The following is a 21344-nucleotide window of genomic DNA, read 5'->3' as shown; positions in this document are numbered from 1 at the left end:
TCTGTGTCCACAGATCATTAGAAAACACAAGAGTGGAGATATTTACCGAGACGGTGGAGCTGGGAGTGTTGGTGCCATAACCAGAGGAAGGCAACGAGGCCAGAGACCAGCGTCGGCCATCCGTCCTGTGAAGAGAGAGGCAGATGAAGACGTGAACGCACATTCAAACACAACACAGAGCAGCCTGACACCATCACATACAGCAAAGAGGTGACTGAGCTGAAGGAGGGAAATGAGGACAACGAGGACAACACGAGCTCAAAGGTGCAGGCGAAGCCGTGAAGAGGATCCACTGAGACCCTGCAGACATCGATGGAGTCAGATCAGGCCGGTCTGCTCCACACAGACACGTTAAAGGATTCAGTTTAACAAGAGGAAACCAGCTGCTATTCTCAATTCTTCTTATTAGACGTGTTTCCATCAAATATCCAAAGTCAATTTTGAGGAATTCATCCCAATAGAATGTGACTGAACGTTTGTTTTTGTCTTCTACAATAGAAGTCGAAGGTCCAGACATTTGAGTTTGTTTCGTGTGTTAATGTGAGGAAGTTACATCAGACCTGTGTGGAGCCACGACGACGTTACCATCAACACGTCGATGGAAATACGACTGTTCGACAAATCTCATGTTCAGACTCAAACCAACAACTTGTTCTCAGTTTGTAGGTGTCAGCTCCAAGCTCATTGGTTGGACATCAGTCTTTACAAACATCTCACAGATATATAATATAAACATGTCGCATCGTCTTACTCTCTTTTGGTTTGAGTCTTTCTGAGGTTTGTTGACAAGAAGAAAATCTGGAATATCACAGAGTTCATCCTGAGAGAATCAAATCAAACTGAACTTGAGATTTTATTTTTTGTCTGAGCGTTCAGCAGCAGCAGCAGCAGAAGAAGAAGACGCCCTGCAGGCGACGTGTCGGGCATGTGTGCGCTCAGCCATGCAGGACGGAGGAGCGGGAAGGTGACGGCAGGAAGAGGGAGGGAAAAAAAGGTCAGAGGTCAAAACTGAGAGGTTACCTGTCAGCCCTGTGTCCGTGACTGTGAGGGAGACAAGACAGGGGTTTTCTTTTTATAGCTGTTAGCAGCTGTCAGCAACACACACACACACATAAACACACTCTCCAAGCCTGGTGCAGCCCTCACGTCTCGTGTGTTTGATATTTAAACAGTTAACCTTCACAAACAGGTCAGCAGGAAATAAAGTTCATAAAATAAATGGAAGATTTCAGCTGCAGGAGGCAGATAAATGTTAGAATATCAGCTCAGGAGCTGAAGGACAGAAACCATCACGTGAATAAACTAATATAAAAAAATCCAATAAATCTGTCCAGCTTTATTCTTTGTTACTAAATCTGAATTAAACTTTCTGAGTTTACAAAGTCCAGAAAGATTCAACTTTATTCATTTGTGTCTTTAAAATAATAATAATCTTAATATAATAATAATAATAATAATAATAAATAATAATAACGATATCAAAATAATACTTAAATACTATAATAATAGACGATATTAATATAATATAATATTAATAAACAATAATAATATAATGGGGGGGTTGCAGATTAATTTAATTTTCAGCAGGTTTTTTTTGAGATTGCAGGAATTCTTTGACATAGAAACTAAAATATTTAGATGATAAAACTATTCAATGAAACATTAAAACAACAACAGTCTGGCTGTTCCGTCCGTCGCTCACTTTAAGGAGCTACACAACGTTCTTAAACATAAAACAACCTATCAACTAACATTTCCTGATATCAGGTGGTCAGATCGGCCCAGGCCACGTGGGGGTCGCTGCCTCCCTGCCTGTCTGCCTGCCTGCCTGCCTGTCTGTCTGCCTGCCTGCCTGTCTGCCTGCCTGTCTGCCTGCCGGTCTGTCTGTCTGTCTGTCTGCTGCTCTGAGATCAGCTGTCGACCAGAGAGGGATTCCCAATTCAAACCGACGTTAATGCTCCTTTTGGCTGCCGCACACTGTTTAATGATGTTGTCATGGAAACGGCCCTGAGGTCCAGTGTGACGGGAAAGGTGTGTTACCATGGAAACATGAGCATCCTGATGATGATTTAAGAGGAGAACTTTTACACGAGAGCATATAAACATCTTTTTAAAAACCACACGAGGGTCTGAACACACACACACACACACACACACACACACACACACACACACCTTCCCCTCAGTAATTACTATCTGTGCTGACAGATAAGAGGTTTATTAATCCTGGTTTGAGTGACAGCCTCAGAGCGATCATGAGCCTCCTCATCAGCTCGCACACTAACACCATCATCATCGTCATCATCATCATCATCATCATCATCATCATCATCATCATCATCTCGACTCTGACGACGCCGAGGCCACCGAGCCATCACAGCGTTAAGAGCTCATATGTTCTTCACCTTAGTTTGATTTTATTTTGAAGGTTTGATTTTATTTTGTTGGTTTAAACTGAGGTGACCTGCTGCAAGAGCTTCAGTGTCAATATCAAAATGATGCTGTCATGTGAGGAACATAAACGTGTCTGGTTTTGTCTTTTCAGGTGCGACCCTCAAACACACCTGTACACCTGTGTGTGTGTGTGTGTGTGTGTGTGTGTGTGTGTGTGTGTGTGTGTGTGTGTGTGTGTGTGTGTGTGTGTCTCACCTGCGTGCAGGAACAAAGGAGAAGTGTGCAGCTGTGTTGGGGGAGAAGTTGCGAGGGCTGTCCAACGGGCTGGTGCCTGCGAGACAGAGAAGAGAGAGAAGAGAAAGAATAATGAACAGAAACTCTGCGTCCGTTTATCGACATGAGCAGCTGATACGAGTTTGAAACAGTTCATCAGTGACAGCAGGACAGCGTCACGTTACAGGAGCTGAACTCATGACTGACAGAAAGGAAGATTGTTTTAAATGTTTCTTTTCAAGTGTGTTGGTGACAGCCGAAGATCTTCGAGTCTTGGATGGACGTGAAACTTTTCTGTTTGAACTGTCAGTATTAAAAACTTTTATGAAGATCAAGGTCAGAGTTTGAACGAAAACAACCAATCACAGAGCTGCAAAGTCATGGAGCATGTAACAGACCTGAAGCTAAAGATTAGCCTGTTGAAGACAGATGAACAGAGAGAAACATGAGAGGAAAGAGAGGAAGAGAACGATGGAAGAGACCCGAGTCCACAGATACTCTGAGCTACAGTAACATTAACAGTGATGGCAACAACTGATGAGAAGTTATTTTCTCACAGTGCTGGTTCTGGACCCGTCCGTCACCGATGGATAAGAACCAACAAACAAAAACAAGCTGACGTGAACGTGAGCGTCTGACTGAGTGATGAAGAGAGATTCAAACAGATGATCCTCCTCTGAACAAACGTGAGATCATTTAAGAAACACTGACACACACATACATGCACTGCATGATGGGTATGAATATTGAAGGCGTGTCGGTGTGTAACTAATAATTCATGGCTGGCGGTGAAGGGGTGGACACGCACAGACGGATGGGAGAGGAAAAGGCTGCCGGCCTCAGAAACAGGAGGAGAGATTAAGTAGTCGGACATTTCCGCATCAATTATGCATTTTCCTCCGCAGCACGTCTGGACAGAGCAGAAACTCTAATATTAATACGAGCGTTTGCCTTCCGTCAGACGGGAATCTGTCTGCGTCTGTGTCTGCGGCGCTCGAGTGAACACGCGTGTTATTAGTCAAACAGGAGCTTGTTAGTGTGAAACGTCTTGGAAAGATCCCGTGTGCTGCTGAAGTCACACTGAAAAGACACAAAGAGGTCGTTGGAGCTCTGCGTCTGTGCAGCATCAGTCAGTTTAAGACTCCACAGGCACGAGGATCTATCTTTGTGAAGCAGCAGTGATGTGTGAACGTGTGTGTGTGTGTGTGTGTGTGTGTGTGTGTGTGTGTGTGTGTGTGTGTGTGTGTGTGTGTGTGGGTGGGGGTGTGTGTGTGTGTGTGTGTGTGTGTGTGTGTGTGTGTGTGTGTGTGTGTGTGTGTGTGTGTGTGTGTGTGTGGAGGACAGATTAACATAAGAATGTGTCGCTGCTCTCACGACGAAGTTTGGACCAAAATAAACTGCGAGGTCGCTGGAAAAAAGGTTTGAGAAACGCTGGATGAGGCGATCAATCAATGAACTAATTAACAAAATAAAATGCAACAAATATCGTGAACTACAGCTCGGTGTCTCTTGAAACTTTTAATGTCCTTTCACCAACTTCTTCACTGATAGAAACATTAGACTGTGACCTTGACATCGTTAGCTGTCCCAGATTCTGCAAATGCAACAAGTTTTATAAAAATAAGACACACTTAAAGAGCTGAAGAGTTTCTAATTATCTTGTATTTGTGATATATATGATATTTGTACGATTAAACGTCCCATTTAATGACCACCATCTGTTAAACAAGAAATAATATTGATGTTCTGCAGCTTCGTAAGAAGAATCCAAAGTTATTGGATTACATTAGCCTCAGTTCATTTTCAGTTTCCACGTGATGCAGCCAAACAAATCAACAAACATCGCTCTGATGTTTGTTTCACGTCAGCAGCAGCCTTCTTGGTTCTTGGTCACATGCGTCTCTAGTCCTCGTCTCAAAACCACCCGATATTAGATAAACAGCTTGTGATTGGCCCGATCGGATCAGTACATCTGGTCTGAAATCAGCTGTGCGCCTCCACATCTCCATGACACAGTCTGAAACAGAACCACTGGTGGTAACTCGGGTTCGTCATCTCGTGCCGTTTAAGTATATGTTTGCTGACGCTCAGGTGACCTCCGATCAGTCCAGGTCACGGCTGTCATACAGAACCAACCGTGGTCACTGTTCAGCACTGAACCTGTACGAGAAACCACACACGAATCATGTGACCTCCATGACATTAAAGACTGACACAGAAAAATCAAATCTTAAAATGCCTGTGACTCTCTTTTTTTACGTGTTTTCACGTCGCTGTATTTGCAAACTGAAGCCGAGTGAAATGTGGATCACAGCTCCGTCACTTCAGGGAGACGAGCTGCTCTGCTGTCACATTTTTGGGAGGGTTGTGCCGCAGACTGCAGTGACAGTGACCTACTTTAACAAAAACCAAGAAACACAGCAGCGTATGAAATACATGCAAATGTGATATCTGCTTTGTGCCTCCTCAGCCTCGCTCCTCGCTGCCTCTCCGGGGAGAGCGTGGTCGGGGTAACAAAATGCAGCTATAATTGGGGAGGTGTGTTTCCCCAGGAGTGTGAATCAGAGAAAGGCTCGGATCCCCGCCGCCTCCCTTTCTGTCCTTCATTACAATTACAAAGATGACTTTTTCTTTTTTTTTTGACAGGATTCATCAGGAGTCGGAGCACACGGAGCTGCCAATCATCGGCCGGCCTTTCTCAAACAAGCGCTCCTTGTCAGCCGGGAGGAGAGAGAGGGACGTTCAGGGCGAGCGGAGAGAAAGAAAAAGGAAGGTATAAGTTATGGAGATGACAAGAGGAAGACAGAAGGAGTGGAGATAAAGGCGAAGCAGGAGGATTTATGCAGAATTTCAACATTTAATAAAAGTCATTTTTCGGTCCCCGTCAGCCCTTCAGGATATTAGACTGTGAGGAATTATTTGATTAGCAGTAAATGGCTGCATGATTGAAACCATGATGAAATTCATGATTAGGATTGAGAGAGAGAAAAAAAACGCAATCATCTGCGTATAAAGACGGCCTCTGGGAGCGAAGGGGAAGGTCGAGCGACCTCCAGCGATGCATTTTAATCAGTTAAAGCAGCGAGATGTCGGCTCCTCGTCTGCGGAGGTGAAAATCAAACTGCAAGTTAAACTTTGATTCAAACGTTCTCGAACAGAACGAGCTGTGACGCCGGGATCCGGGTTTCTGAAGCAACATTAACGAGTGACATTTAATTAGCCGCATTTATGCGCTCGGCAGGACCGCGAGGTCGACGGTGAGGCTGGTTGTGGTGTTACCATGGCAACACAGCTGCCACAGCAGTCTGGTGGCACGAAGGAGAGAAAGAGGAAGAGGTGGAGCGAGAGGGTTTTAGATGCTTTAAGACACAGTGATCCCGCAACACCACCCGACTTCTCCGCGACACCACCCGACTTTCCGCAACACCACCCGACTCTCCAGCTCGTCTTTCCTCCATCTAACGATGTTTTGATCGACTGTAATAATTTGCGTGTTCGCAGAGCTCAGACTAACTGATCTGACGTTTCGTCTCGTCCGTCTGATCTCGTCGAGTTTTTCTGGGTGTGTAAGTTAATAAAGAACAATAAATTATTGATCATCATAAAATTGATTCAGTTTTTTTCCAAACAAACCATTTACTAACCAAAACTGTAGAGAGGTCAAAGGTCAACGCTGAGAATATGAATCTTTAAAGTGTTTACAGAAAGGTCAACGCTGAGAATATGAATCTTTAAAGTGTTTACAGCCTCCAAACATGACGGACACGTAAAACCACAAAACCACTTATTAGACGTGCGTGTGTGTGTGTGTGTGACTGACAGGTTGGAGAGCTCCATTATTTCCTGAATAGGAATTGAGACGTGTGTGCAAACACACACACACACACACACACACACACACACACACACACTCAGATATGATCGATGTCGATATTTTACCATCGTTCATCTCCATCCTGTCGTCGTTCTCTAATCCACAGTTCAACTGTAGCTGTCTTCAGTCACCGTCAATCAATATCACAATTATTCGTCTCTTCTCCATCCGTCTCTTTACATTTAAAGGGTGGAGGAGGTGGAGGGGGATGAGCGGGTGGAGGGGGGTGAGACGGGTGGAGGGGGGTGAGCGGGTGGAGGGGGATGAGCGGGTGGAGGGGGATGAGTGGGTGGGTGTCTGGTGGAATTTGGGGGTTTTGCTCGTCTTACACGTCAATGCGTGTTCGACAAAAATCCTGTCAGCGCACATGTCATGTCACCACACACACACCAAATTATTATTAGACATGATGGTGTGTGTGTGTGTGTGTGTGTGTGTGTGTGTGTGTGGCAGCTTCTCCTCAGAGACGTTTAGAGACTCAATGAATTCACTGAATTCATAAAAACACTGAAACATTAAACGTCGTCCAGCTCGTGTTTCTGTCAGATTAACATTTTAACATTTAACAGACTGAACTGAGCTCGTGATGTTCAGACAATCATGGAACAGTCTGAGCTGAGAATTGAGCTTTAGATGGTGTGTGAACAAACAACACAACACCCTGCTGCGACTACACACACCTTCAACTACAACCTCCAATTCAAATAAGAGTAACGCCGGAGGACGACGTCCAAATGTGGACTCATCGGTCCGTCTCAGCTCTGATTCTCTGAATGATGTTCAGACATGGTGACGTCAGTTGTCAATGCCAAACAAACACGTGTTGTAGTGAAGAAGCCGACTTCTTCAACCAGCCAACAGTGTGAGGCTGCAGGTTTCAAGGGTCAGAGGCGGTGCATATACATAAGTGTGTGTGTGTTACCTGTGTGTCCATGCAGAGGTGAGTGTGGTCGTGGCAGCGTCGGGGAGGTGCTGGACGTCACAATCAGACTCTTTCTGTTGCTCGTCCGACAGCTGAGAAGAAAAAAACAAAAGTTCAGATTTGAAATCAGTGAAGTTGAAATCACGACCTGAAGAGCTTCACAATGAACCGCACACAGATCGATCATCAGACCAGATTCATCCTCTGAATGTTGGAAAAACACACTGCGACCTCACACACTCTTAAAGTCGCTTCCAAAAATGTCCGAACGTCGCCTGCAGCTCTGCGTCCATAACAGCAGGCGTCCACGCTGTCTGACACACACGTTTACAGACAGCGCTGTGTGTGTGTGTGTGTGTGTGTGTGTGTGACCTGCTGGTGAACTGTCTGTCCCTTGCAGAGGACAGAGACACTGTTTGTCTATGTTTCATAGAAATGTTCCCGTGTTTGAGAAACTGTTAAAGGAGGAGGAGCCGCGGTGCTGCATCAGTTTCTATCAGAGCGAGCTGAGCGCCGCGTACGGCAGCCCTGACTGGACAATTACTGTAATTTGTCTCCGAGGTCCCTTCAAACAATGACACTTTAATAACACAGATCATACTGTCAGGAGGATGCTTATAGATGATACCATGGCAACAGCATCATTTTACTGATTTAGTTTGGATGTTTTGTTGCTCCATCGTGAGAGAAACTAAATTCATTCTGGCTGAGAGAGAAAGTTTTTATGTTTGAGATGGTTTCTGTCAGTAATTTGAGCTTCATCTCCACTCGAGTGTGTTGAGTCAGGCTCCATCACTAATGGCTGAACAGTCATTATGAGGCTGAGAGAAACGGTTCGACTTCAGCTCCCTCTGAGCTCAGATGAGTTTGTTGTGTGTGTGTTTGCAGAGAAAAAAGCAATCTGCTTTAAAGCCGTGACATCCGTCCCCAGACAGACGGCGACGGAATAAAGTGTCAGCCTTCCAGCTCGCAGGATTTTTCCACTTTGCTGTTTGTTCTGAAGCTCTGCGTGTCCGCGATGATTCGAGGCGAGGCGAGCTACACTCACAGGAAATGACAAAGTCTGGACCTGTTCATCACACGACATCAGATCACACTAATGGAAGTCATCTCCGTCTCAGTCCAACATCTGAAACTGTTGATCGAGTCTCTTTGGGGTTCAGTATCTTGCCCAAGGACACTTCGACATGCAGACTGCAGCAGCCGAGGACAAAAATGCCGCGTCACAAAACGCTTTCATGTGTCTTTTTGTTCGCCTACGAGAGGTCACGTCTGTCATCAGTGACAGAAATCTTAAAGCAACGCTGAGGAGATAAATCTCTACACATTCGAGATCACAAAAACAGCTGAGTGTCCAGTCCAGTAATCGTGACGTGGTCGATAAATGAGTGTGAACGGAGGAAGTGAAGCCTCGTTCTCGTACTTTAGAAGAAATGAACACACACGTGTCTGACAGCTGATCAGCTGAAAGCGTGTGTGTGTGTGTGTGTGTGTGTGTGTTAATTGGCCAATCACACCTGCTCGCTGTAATCATGTTGCCGTGTAACGTTCTGAACCTGCCGGGACGATCACGAGACGCTCGAGGCGCCTCGAGCTGAAACGATCAGTGTGACGTCTTTATTTCTATATCTGTGAGGACCGTTTGTCTGCCAGGCTTCTGGAACGTTTGGTCCGGTCCGGTTTCAGTTTTAGAGTTAACATTACGTACGAGTTTTTATGTGCATGAGGGAAATATCAGATGTTTGATCTGTGCCAGGCTTGTATCTAATACCCACCTGACATATAATTACTGCATGTGGGCATGCTGTGCGTGTGTGTGTGTGTGTGTGTGTTTGCCATCTGTCGAGATGTGCAGCATCAGCAGTTTGAGCACAGCATGTGGTCTACACACACACACACACACACACACACACACACACACACACACATTCAGTGATGTGTCTGGAGCTTGTGCTGAATTTATTTGTCCTTGAACGAGCTGCAAACACTTGAAAAAAAACTGTTTGACTCTCCATATATGTCGACTTTAAAACTGCACAGACACATTTTCATGTTTGGAGCTGTGCAGTGACTAAAAGACGATTAAACATCGCCTGTGTTTCCAAATAAACCGTGCCTCTGCCTGTCGATGGATTTCACAGCTACATATCTGTAGAATCATTAGAAAACAACGTGACCTGTGAAATATAAACACTACAGTAAGCGTTAGGTGTTCAGGTTGGATGGACACACAGAACGGAGCGAGCAGCGTTGAGTCCGTGTCGTTAATTTGCAGCGACTGTCGCTCTCTCTGACTAATGAACAAAGCTCAGCGCTCAGCTGCCTCATGAATATGGATTCACATCTGAGAGCACCTGTCAGACGTCTGAGAGTGACGGAGCTGAAGGAGTCGGAGTGGATTAAAGACAAGCGGCAGACAGGAGGAGGTGTGATGGTCACAAACGTGGTGCGAGCGCTGGAAAGAGAGTTAATAACAGCTTAATGACTTCCTGTGGGTGGATGACGGAGTGACGGAGTCCACAGACATGATGGTGGAGCTGCAGCAAACTCTCTCCGTCTCCTGAAGGTATTTTAGATCCTCACTAAGAAACAAGTTTCCAACACTGACTGAAGGCAACATTACTGTGTGTGTGTGTGTGTGTGTGTGTGTGTGTGAGGCTCAGTTTCATGACGTCCTCGGGCTGCAGCAACATTTAAAACCAAAAGTTTAAAAAGAGAAACTAGGACACACAACGAGCTCCGTGGTTTCATATCGACGCTGTGTTGAAAAACGTTTTTTACCATTTTCTAGAACTTGAATCTTATTTGGGTAAAAATTCATTCAGCATAAAATGCTCCATGTTTAACTCAAAGTGTTTCGACCTTCTGGTTTTTTTGGGGTGCAGGAAAACTGCGTTTGTATGTGTGAGTATTTTTATCCTTTATTATCTAACTGTGTTGTAAGTTCAAATATCTAGCGATGGGAAAATTCCCTGATTATCTTTCTCTGGAAGAAAACGTCGATATCAAACTGCAGCCGAGCTCTGTCCTGAGCTCACAGATTAACGTGCTGCATCGTGTCTGTTTAATTGGTTTATGAACAGAATAAAAGTCAATCTGTGTGTTGGAAGGGTTTATGTGCTCAGCTGGTGCATGTTGTGAGAATTAAGTTTCAACACGTGACTCCTCCTGAAACCACAAACTGTCACACAAACAAGACACGACGTGTAAAAAGGGTTCAGGAATACTCCAGCATGTTTACGTGCAGTACTCAGGAGAAACGACGAGATCACGTCAGTGAACGACGGAGCGAAGTGAAGAGCTGGCAGACGCGTCGACGTGTTTACTCGTGTTTTACCTGCGAAGTGAGCGACTGCATATAATCTGACAAAGTAATAACTGCTCAGAGACAGACAGTGATGTGACGGAGAGAGTGAAAACTAGAGACGAGCAAACACGTGTGGGTGTTTAACTAAAGTACACACACACACACACACACACACACACACACACACCAGCAGGCAGCAGGTGAGTGTGTGTGGATAAGATCTACAGCTAAACTCATTTCCCACAGTGCACTCAATAATGTTGGTCTGAGGGTTACAGCCACCACAGGAAATCAATGTGACGGCCCACGTGTGTGTGTGTGTGTGTGTCAGCTACAGGGTTAACACCCTTAAAGTGACATGACACCAGGAAGCCCAGCTCGGCGTCTTTCAGCCTTTTATTTCACCAACACCTAAAAGTCAGTCCCAGATTTACTCTTCACTCTCTTCTCCTCTGCCAAAATGCCCACAGAGGCTGCTGAGCACCGGCTCCACTACCAGCAGCTAACAGACTGAGCTAACATGAGCTAACAGCAGCTAACAGACTGAGCTAACATGAGCTAACAGCAGCTACAGCTGTCAGCAGTTTACTTCACTGTCCATCATAAACTCTGTAAATCACAGAGAGTTGAGGCGGAGCAGCCGGACGACATCAGAGGGAAAACCAGAAAACATTTCCTCCATAAAATATGATCCAGTTTCAGCAGAATGCTTAATGATGACATAGAAATGAAAATATAGAAACTAGACGGGCTGAGGAAAAGATCCTGATGGCAGACAGCTGATGACAGCATCATTACAGTTTTTCCGAATGTGATAGCTGCTGTTAAAAACGGAGGATGTGATTCGCTTCAGGTCGCCATGAGTCCATTTTTGTCCTGATTAGATCTCGACTCGAGCCGCCAGCTCCGTCATCTACGCCAACCCCCCAAAAACTGCCAGAGCCTGTTGCTATGCAGGAGTCCCTCCTGACTCACTTCACAACCTCTTTCCCTTTTAAAAACCTCAGCAGAGACAAATACACACAACAGGAGGCGGTGACGAGGAGCAGAGCAGAAATGTTTCCCTGTATGTGTGTGTGTGCGTGGCAGCAGCAGCAGCTCTGTTATTACAGGGAGGGGGGAGAAAATTGCTGCTTCAAAGCGATAAGTACAGCTCTGTGTCTGCTGCTGGAGGAGACACTTCTGCTTCTGACAGGCAGAACAGAGAGAGGAAGAGGAGGAAGAGGAGGAAAACTAAGGAGAACCACAGAAAGAAGAGGAGATGATTAATAAAAGAGCTCACACGCTACATGTCTGTGGTACATGCCAGCAGTGTTACATGTGACACACACACCCGTCAGAGTCAGACAGAGTCCTGCTTATCCATCAAAAGACAAATCCAGTTAGCTGACCTTCACATTGGAGCAACTCCTGCTGAGCATCTAAGGAGGAGGAGGAGGAGGAGAGAGGAGAGAGGAGAGAGGAGAGGAAGCCGAGGATGGAGCGGCACAAAATGAAAAAACTAATGGAGCCATGAAAATGCGGAGAGAGGAGAGACAGACGCAGACCTCCGGAGGTGAAGATGTGAACTGATAAAGAGGATGAAGGAGCAGAGGAGGAGGAGGAGGAGGAGGAGGAGCGCGTACCTCTTGGAGCGTCGCAGCATGCTTCTCTCAGGCAGCGAGAAATTCGACAGCACCGTCCAGAAGGAGTCAGACATGCTCAGACTAACGCGGACACGCGAACATCGCTGTGACACGGCGGCTGAGGACGCGGTGAGCAAACAGACGCTGGCTTCCACCTGTCACACCGGCGAGAGCGAGTGAGAGTCTCTCCCTCTCCTCCTCTCCTCCTCTCCTCCCTCCCTCTCCTCCTCTCCTCCCTCTCCTCTCCTCCTCTCCTCCCTCCCTCTCTCTGCTCAGCAGTGCCCCCTCCCTCTCTGAAGCTCTCATTGACTTCAGGACAGAGAGGAGCAGACAGATGAAGATCATGTGAGCACAAATTGTTTCCATTGAATCCTTTTTCCACCTCAGACACTTTCAGGGAGCTTTTTAGGAACGAGTGAAGGAAGCAGAGTGTTTCCTCTGACATGAGACCAACAAATACTTTGATTATCAATTCATTAGTTCAGATGTTTGATCCATAACATGTCAGAAAAAGTTGAAATGTATTTATATAAAATTATTTGATTTATTCAGTTTACTGTCACGGAGGACGAAATAAAACAGAAATATTCACATTAAAGAAGCTGAAATCAGAAAATTTGATTTGACTTGATACGATTCAACAAGTCGAAATATTGTGACGTCATACCAAAATGATACCGGTGGTATCGTCCACGATAAACACTGACAGGACTGTTTCCATGGCGACCAGCCGAACTCTAAAGAGTTACTTACAGTGTTAAAATAGATTACTGCCACCTACTGTGCTGGAGTGTGAACTACAAAGCGAGAACTGAAAGAATTATCACTTTTTAATTATCGGTATATTGTGAACACTAGTTTCTATCATAGCAATGGAGCAACAAGGGGGGCAATTAAACGAGCTAACGAGGGAACAAAACCGAGTTTTAGTTTCTGACTTAGTTTGTTGAACTTTTTGGAGTTTGGTGAGTTTTGGTGGAAACTCTGGAGATACTGACTTTCCTGAATCTGCTCACGACGAGAGGCGACACACTCACAAACAAACAGGTGTGTTAGCAGGTGACGCGGCGCCACTCTTACCTCCAGAGAAAGGGGTTTCCTCGATGGTGAACAGGGGCCGACAGAGGGCCATCAGAGGAGCAGAGGGAGGGGGAGGAGGAGGTGAGGGGGGAGAGGGTGACGACGGGGGGCTGAACAACGGAGGGATGAAAGGAAGTGGGGGACAGCAGATGCTGGAGGAGGCTGCTGTTGCCGTGGCAACGCAGCTGAGCCGGCGACCAGATTCTGCCAACAGAGGAGGGAGGGAGGGAGGAAGAGAGGATGAAGAGAGGGAGGAAGAGAGGGAGGAAGAGAGGAGGGTGAGGAGAGAGGGATGTGTGAGGAAGACTGCTCGACAGCACACGTGTGTGTGTGTGTGTGTGTGTGTGTGTGTGTGTGTGTGTGTGTGTGTGTGTGTGTGGAAACATCCCTCTCTTCTTTAACGTCTCTGCTGTCTGTCGGCTGTGAGTTCATTTTAAGACTTCAACTTTTATTTATTTATGTCAATAATTTGTTCTCCAGCGATTTGCGTGGTTCAATCTAAAATAACAAACACCTGTCAGAAGTCATCGGAGGCCAAAGGGACGTCTTAAATTCAGCCTCTGGAGTCAAAAGTGGAAGTGACCTTCGAACTAAAGATCGACCTGTGAACCCGGTGCTTCACAGCAGGGTGGCACAGTTCAAGTCTTCCCACTTCTCTGTCCTGGTGCACAAAATGTGTCAATTTGCTGCTTTTAGCGATTTTAAATTATCTTAAATTCAGTTTGGTGAGAATTGTTGAGTCTAATATAGAGTATTAGAGTCTTAGACTGTCAGACATAATGTGATACATTAAAAAAATCCTCCAATCAATCGGTAAAATTATATTTATTTTATTTCACTTCTGTTTATTTGGTCTTGACAGATTTTTAATCTATTGTGTATTTTCATCATCAGACTTGCTGCAGAAGAATAATTAATAATCAATGTTCCTGATGGAAAAATGCCATGAATTATAAATAATAAGTGTGTATTTGTAATTCTGGATGTTTCAGTCTGCAGACATGGTTTTGAATTGTAGCTAGAAGCTGTGCTGGACGGTGTCCTGCAGTCATAATGAGCTGATACAGTCTGAGGCTCTGCCCACTGATCCGTACAGTCTGTGCCTGTCTGCAGATGTCCCCTCACAGCAGGCAGGAAGCCTCGCACCAACTTATCACAGTTGGAAATGGCTGGATGGAAAGTTCTGGATCGTCTTCACAGGACTGAAGAATCAAAGTAGTCAGTCAAACTCAAACTCGTGGGAGTGATAAAGTCATTTTGTCTGAGAGCCGCAGGAAGAAGCTCAGACGGTGTGAGGAGTCCGAGAAGGTGGGAAACATCTTTCCTGGCTCTGCAGAGCTGAGCTGGCACAGGTCTGCAGACCAGGAGGACCTTATGGTGGAGGTCTGCATGTCTTCCTCCCCCCCGCTGGGTGGGACAGAATGGGTGAGACCACCAGCTGGGAAGTCAAGAAGGGCTGCACACACTTCAGTTTAAGCAGCGTTTCCCTCCATACTGTCGGCCATCTGTGGCTTCATGTGTCCATCGTGACTTTATGTTGATCGAGTTTCAGGACGAGGATCGTTAAGGTAATCTGAGCAGGATTAAGAGTTGGAAGCTTTCCATGGGAATAAACTGGGAATTTACAACTTCAATATAGTTAGCATGAGCTTGACTAAAACAACCAGATATCTGCTATTTTAAAATATTATGGGCTCAACATATTTGATATCTAGTATTAATATTTAACCTGCAGACAGCACATTAAGATGGAAAGTGTTCTGTGAATTTACCAGAAATTTACTGGACATTTTCCATCCATTAGCAAAGCTATAATTAACACAAACGATGTGAGAATTATTTTACAGTGTAAAGTTACAGCGCGGTGTTTCCTTGTTGTTTGTGTTTGAGTGTGGAGCTGAATCCAGTCACAGCGATGTTTACAGCCTCAGGGATCAGCAACATTCATGTGAGGACGCTGTGAGGACACTGGGATGACCTCCTGTGAAGCATAAGTATAAACTTTACTGTATAATGCATCTTTATTTTTAAATATCATGAATTATAATCAGTTTATTATTGAGCCTCGCAGCTGGAGGACACTGTATCCTGTTGAGTTGATGAAGGACTTCCCTCTCTGCCTGTGTCTCTCTGACACCGTCTCATGTTTCGGTCGAGTGTTTCAGTGACTCAGTATGTATGTACGCTATGTATGTACGGTATTATGAACGTATGTATGTAATGCACGCGCCCCTGTTCACAGCCTTAGTTGTAGTGATGGTGACGTAGTCGCAGAAACAATGTAGGCCGGTCAAATGTTATTTTTGGGATGACTTCTCCTTCGTCTTCCACACAAACCTGACCAGCTCACTTTTATTATATCCGGCGTATATTATAGTTTGTAGGTCATAGTTTGAATCAACAACACAGTCTGATGAGAGAACGCAGAGAGAAGATGTTTCCATCCAAATCAGTGTATTTCAGTCAGCTGCTGCGAGACACTTTGTTTCTACGTTATTCCATATTTACGACACCATCAGGACAAAACTCCTCTAATCCTCCACGACCAAACACGACATGCAAAACCATGCGAAGACATTCCCATCAACACTTCTATTCAAATGTGCAACACATGGATAAAAGATGTTTGTTTCATGTGTTAATGTGAGGAAACAGCTCATCAGTCACGTGACTTTAACGTTCACCGTGTCACAACTTATTCAGAAAAAAGTGACGTCTGTTGACTGAATTTAATTTCCTCGTGTGCAGGTATTCCACTGATAACAGGTTAAGTTGAATCAGTGGCGTACTTTCACATGCTCGGCCGATAATAACCAGCTTTGTGGTGACGCCTTGGTTATTAAAACGTCACATGCTGGTTCTAGGGAACTGATTACAGAAACTCCTCAAGTCTGAAATCTTGTCTTAGTTTAGGACGATTTTTAGTGTCATAACTGACCTAAAGTCAAAATAAAATTTAAATAAATCAAACTTTTTTACTTAAATACTTTTAAATACGTTGATAGAAAACACGTCAACTGTCCTCGTGGCCGTGTTAAATGTTTCTATTAAAGTTGGATGTAAAGACACTAAAGAAATAAGTAACACACCAATCTGATCTCACACACACACACACTCAGACATGCAGTGAACACACTCTTACTGGAGGCGGAGGTGTGGGGCTCCCGCTCGCTCCTTCCTCCTCTTCATCTTGTGTCCCAGGACAAAAGGCTCAGCTGTAATCTTTAATAATCCAGCGGACTGCATCACCTCATCTGACCGTCACACACACACCGACATACTGACGACCCGGCAGCTCCACACGCAACCAAAAACTTTCCCGGAGTCAGTCGCCCATGACTCAAACCACTGACAGCACTTCAATAAATGAAGGAATGACCAGTGTGTGTGTGTGTGTGTCACGTCAGCACCTGGCTTTATCTACACACAGACACACACACAGATATGTGAGGTATCTGGGGTAGATTGTTGCTCCACCAGCGAGCACGGACTTGCTGAGTCACAAACAAACACAGTGTGCAGAGCTGCGTGCAGACCACACACACATTTAACTCAGTGTTTATTACACAGCTGCTCCTTTCTAACCCGAGCCCTCTGATTCAGGCCGATCCGTCCTCTTCTTACGTAAAGAGAATCCCACAAAGTCAGAGAGGGAAGCGTGAAGTTCTGAGTCCGATCAGAAAGAGGAGAGCGGTCCTGTAAAGATCCTCCGGACAAAAAAAGGTTCAGAGGGACGATCCTGGCCGTACGTCCCCGGGAACAGAGTGCCTTCCCTGGGCACAGTCTGTCCAGATAATCTCCTTTAGTTCCTGGAAGAATCAGCTGGTCTGATCGCTGTGATCACACTGTCTGCTGCCAGACTGAGGACTGACTGAGGACTGACTGAGTCCTCGACAAAGAGCCGAGAGGGACGGGAGACCGAAGGAGGGAGGGAGGGAGGCAGAAATATGAAGACAGAGGGGAAGCCTGAGATGTCGTCTTTACTGCTTTAGATAAAACTTTAGCTTCTTAATGCAGAAGCAGAAACAACAACAACCTTCATTAGTGACAGTTTGTCATCAGTCATTTAAATCAGGAGGAAACTTTGACATTAAAAATGGATTCAATAAGTTTAATTTGACTTTTTTGTTTATTTTTCAAATTACTTTTCAAAAGTTTATTTAAAGACTCTTTTAAAGATCCAGTCTGTAGGATTTAGTGCCACCTAGTGGTGAAGCTGCAGATTGCAACCAAATGAATACTCTCCCACGCTTCACCCGATCCTTCCAAACATGCAAGAGAAACTCAAAAAGTCCACGTGTAGATCAGAGTTTAGTTTGTCTGTTCTGGGCTACTGTAGAAAAATAAAGAGGACCCGCACTCACTATAGATATAAAGGCTAATTTTAAAGCATTAAAGCAGGTTATTATGCACCAATGAGAACATACTAAAGCATTAAAGCAGGTTATTATGCACCAATGAGAACATACTACTGAATATTGTATTGTAATCCTAAATCTAACACACCGGACCTTTAAAAGTATTTTAATAAGCTATACTACTTAAAAATCCACGTATCCGTCTTTGAAAACAGAAGCTTCGAGTTCAGGATTTCACGTTGAAGCCTAAAAAGGGAAACTCGTCTTCCTCTCTGTGACACGGCGACACACACAGACGTCGTCGTGGTGATATTATCAGACCGTGCAGGAAGCAGCAGCTGTCCTCTCTCGCTCTCTGATCTGGTTTCTGAGAAGCTCGGGGACACCCGCTGACCCCGACGGGCTAAATGCAGCTCACATGCCAGATTGTTAATTCATAAACAATGAGCTGGATCAGAGTGGCTCTGACACGGGTTAGGGTTACACACACACACACACACACAGTTAATTTGGACTGATTACTAAACTGACGTCGGAGCAGCAGCACAACATGAGACTGTCATTACACACCAACCAAATGAACCCTCAGATTCAGTTCTTCATCCTGTTTTTGGGTCGTACGACGAGGAGCCGATCACGTGATCGATCCCTTCAGGGATTAATAAAGTATCTTTGATGTGATTGATTAAATCTGTTAACGTTAAAATGATAAAGTGAATTAAAGGCCCAAAATAACTGATTGAATCGGTTAAGTGATGTCGTGTTTTTAAGGTTAATTACAGCCCCGACAAGAACTCACAGAATGAAGCCTGAATTCAATGACCTATTTTTAAAGACGTTTTTTTCTCCTCCTCAAATTCAAAAACTTAAAACATATTTCAAGGACCTGTAAGAACCTTGAAAAACACATTACAGGCTCTTTCATCAGAGTCAGTTTTTCATTGAACACCTCGTGTTGACCTCAGTCCAACAAAGATTATTTTATAGAAACAGAATGAGACCAAACGCTGAGAGATACAGAATAAAGTCAACAGGTTTCAAACAACTTTTCAAGGCTGTTTCAAGCCCAGTTTCCTCAAACTCAAGGACCCAACACGGCGTAGTTTGAGACACAGATCACGGTTAATTACTGCCACACACTCATAAAAAGCTTTCACGGATCCATGTCTATTTTCCAAAACTTTCCAGGCCATTTCCCCCCTCTCAAATACACAAGCTACACAATCCTAAACATATAAAATAACTCTGATGTGGTGATTCACTGTTTGTCAGTGTCAGATCACTGGAAGATAAACCTGTTTTCCCGTCTTCAGGATGAAACTTGTTTTATTTGTTTTGTGTTGTGAGTCTAAAAACAGCAGCAGATCTGATTTGATCTGACAGTCAGCGACTTCACAGCACCGAGCCTGAACACCACACACTGAAACACTGTGGATCAGCTCTGATATTAAGAATCTGACGAAGCAGCTCTGCGTCTTCAAAGAGCTGCCTGGAGGAAAGGCGGAGACACACGCCGGCTGGTTTTATGATTGTTTTCATTATTATTATTGTCTGCGAGGAGAAAACAGGATTCTCTCTGCAGCAGATCTCCAGATGATCGATACAAAAACTGATTGTTACTCTGTGTTTCATGTGTTTTTGGTCTTAGTTCATTATTTTAAACTTCTGTTCACTGAATTTCATTTCCTACACTCAGATTTTTTTCTCAGCTCGTATTGATTGTGCAGATATTCCACCAATAACAGGTTAAGACTAAAACCAGCTGCCATGTAAACATCATATTCATAGGTACCTGATTAAAGAAGTCTGAAATCTCAAACCGAGAGAGACGATTCACTCTGAATCACTCGTGCACGTGTGAATGAATAAACATATAAATATAAATAGTACATGTGGCCTGGATCCACTGCAGTGACCTGTCCTGAAAGAAGTGACCTGGACCTCATCTGAACCCGGTTCTGAGTGTCTCCGAGGACGTCCACGACGAGTGACGTCTGAACTCGGATTGGTTCTGATGAACGCAGCATGACGATGAAGCTCGTTCGTCTGAGTTTGTTTCTAAACACGCTGAACTTCTCAGAGCAGGACAATAAATCAGCTGACACACACACACACACACAGTGATATAAATAGGTCTACATCTATCCACAGTGAGATGCTCAGCTGTTCCGGTGTACACACACACACACACACACACTCTCTCTGTCCTTTAACCCTTGACTGGAAGCTCTCTCTCTATAACTTATTAACAGCTGACACTAAACGGGGTTTCCCGCTCACATTTAAAGGAGCAGTGAGACAGGTGAAGCTCAGACAGGAAAGAAGATTGCCACACCTGACACCACCTCATGATGATGTGTGTATCTGTGTGCGGTTCATTGTTTCACACCTCGGGACAAACACAAGGCGGACAGGACGGGCTGTGATTGGACAGAAGACAGAGGGAAGGATGGGTACTTACAAGCTGCCTCTCCTGGGAAGGCTCAGCTCCTTCTGCAAGAGAGAGAGAGAGAGAGAGAAGTGATTACTTTAATGATCGAGAGTCATTTTGTCAGTTCACACGTTTGACCAACAGGTGTCACTGTGACATCACGGCTGGAGTCTGTTCACCTGTCCGTGTCATTACAGATCACTGATTTTGTTGGTGGCTTCATTTCATCTGATTTAATTCATGTAACCTCCATCTTAACCAAAACAAACAAACATCTGGGACTCCAGTTTCACCTCCACATCTGGAGCTCAAACACAACCTGCTGCAGTCAGGTGACCTCAGGCGTTTGACCACGTTTGAAAGGTGACTTTTTCCTTCTGTGCACCTGAGCTGCAGCTTCTATGAGCGGCCACCAGAGGGCGGAGGAGTGCCGTTACAGTGATCATGACTGAGCAGCTGTTTGGAATGCAGCCCGATCTGAGAAGAAGCTGCAGACTGGCAGAGGAGCGTCTGACTGACCGTCAGCTCCGAGCGAGACGAGCGAACAAACAAGATGAATCTGAACGTCTGTGACGCTCAAACTGGAACCTGACAGACCGCCGACGTCACCACAGCCTGCCTGGAGAGACCATCTGTCCAACAGCACTAATCAGTGTGTGTGTGTGTGTGTGTGTGTGTCGATGAGGTACATAGATGTCGAAGCCGTGTGTGTGTTGCCAGGTTCCCAAAGTAGGTCAACAGCTGGTTTTACTTTGAAAAGCATCATTAACACCTTCATCAGCATCCATCAGAGAGAAGACACACACACACACACACACACACACACACACACGCACACGCACACTCTGATCAGCTGTTAGTCTGTGAATCGTCCCAACAACACGTGAAGAAGAACAAACTTCTGAACACAAACAGGAAGTGACGCTTTGTTTATTTATGACTGTTCGAAATGTTAAATGAATGTTTGAATAACGTTGGAATAACGTTCTGCTGTGCGAATCATCAGAGCAGCTTCTTTGGCTCTCAGACACACACACACACACACACACACACACACACACACACACACACACACACACA

General features: G+C 45.0%; 1 protein-coding gene across 9 annotated transcripts in view; it reads right to left on the bottom strand.

Annotated features, from left to right (window-relative positions):
• mast2 (microtubule associated serine/threonine kinase 2) overlaps positions 1–21344 on the bottom strand; it is a 130840-nt gene that overhangs the window by 24903 nt on the left and 84593 nt on the right. For 3 of the 9 annotated variants that reach the window (XM_027290103.1, XM_027290104.1, XM_027290110.1), the window contains 5 exons: positions 20295–20326; positions 7464–7555; positions 2650–2725; positions 1021–1041; positions 47–125 (listed from right to left, as the gene is read on the bottom strand). In XM_027290103.1, the coding sequence (XP_027145904.1) occupies positions 47–125; positions 1021–1041; positions 2650–2725; positions 7464–7555; positions 20295–20326 (300 nt within the window). Of the gene's footprint in view, positions 1–46; positions 126–1020; positions 1042–2649; positions 2726–7463; positions 7556–12395; positions 12551–13475; positions 13680–16617; positions 16906–20294; positions 20327–21344 lie in introns of those variants that run through there. The other 6 variants (XM_027290105.1, XM_027290106.1, XM_027290107.1 and 3 more) reach the window with 5 other exon arrangements.

Source organism: Larimichthys crocea, chromosome XVII (assembly GCF_000972845.2).
Source record: "Larimichthys crocea isolate SSNF chromosome XVII, L_crocea_2.0, whole genome shotgun sequence".
In the NCBI taxonomy this organism is placed as follows: Eukaryota; Metazoa; Chordata; class Actinopteri; family Sciaenidae; genus Larimichthys; species Larimichthys crocea.
Note: the sequence above shows the minus strand (reverse complement) of the source record. Positions and strands in the feature narration are given on the sequence as shown.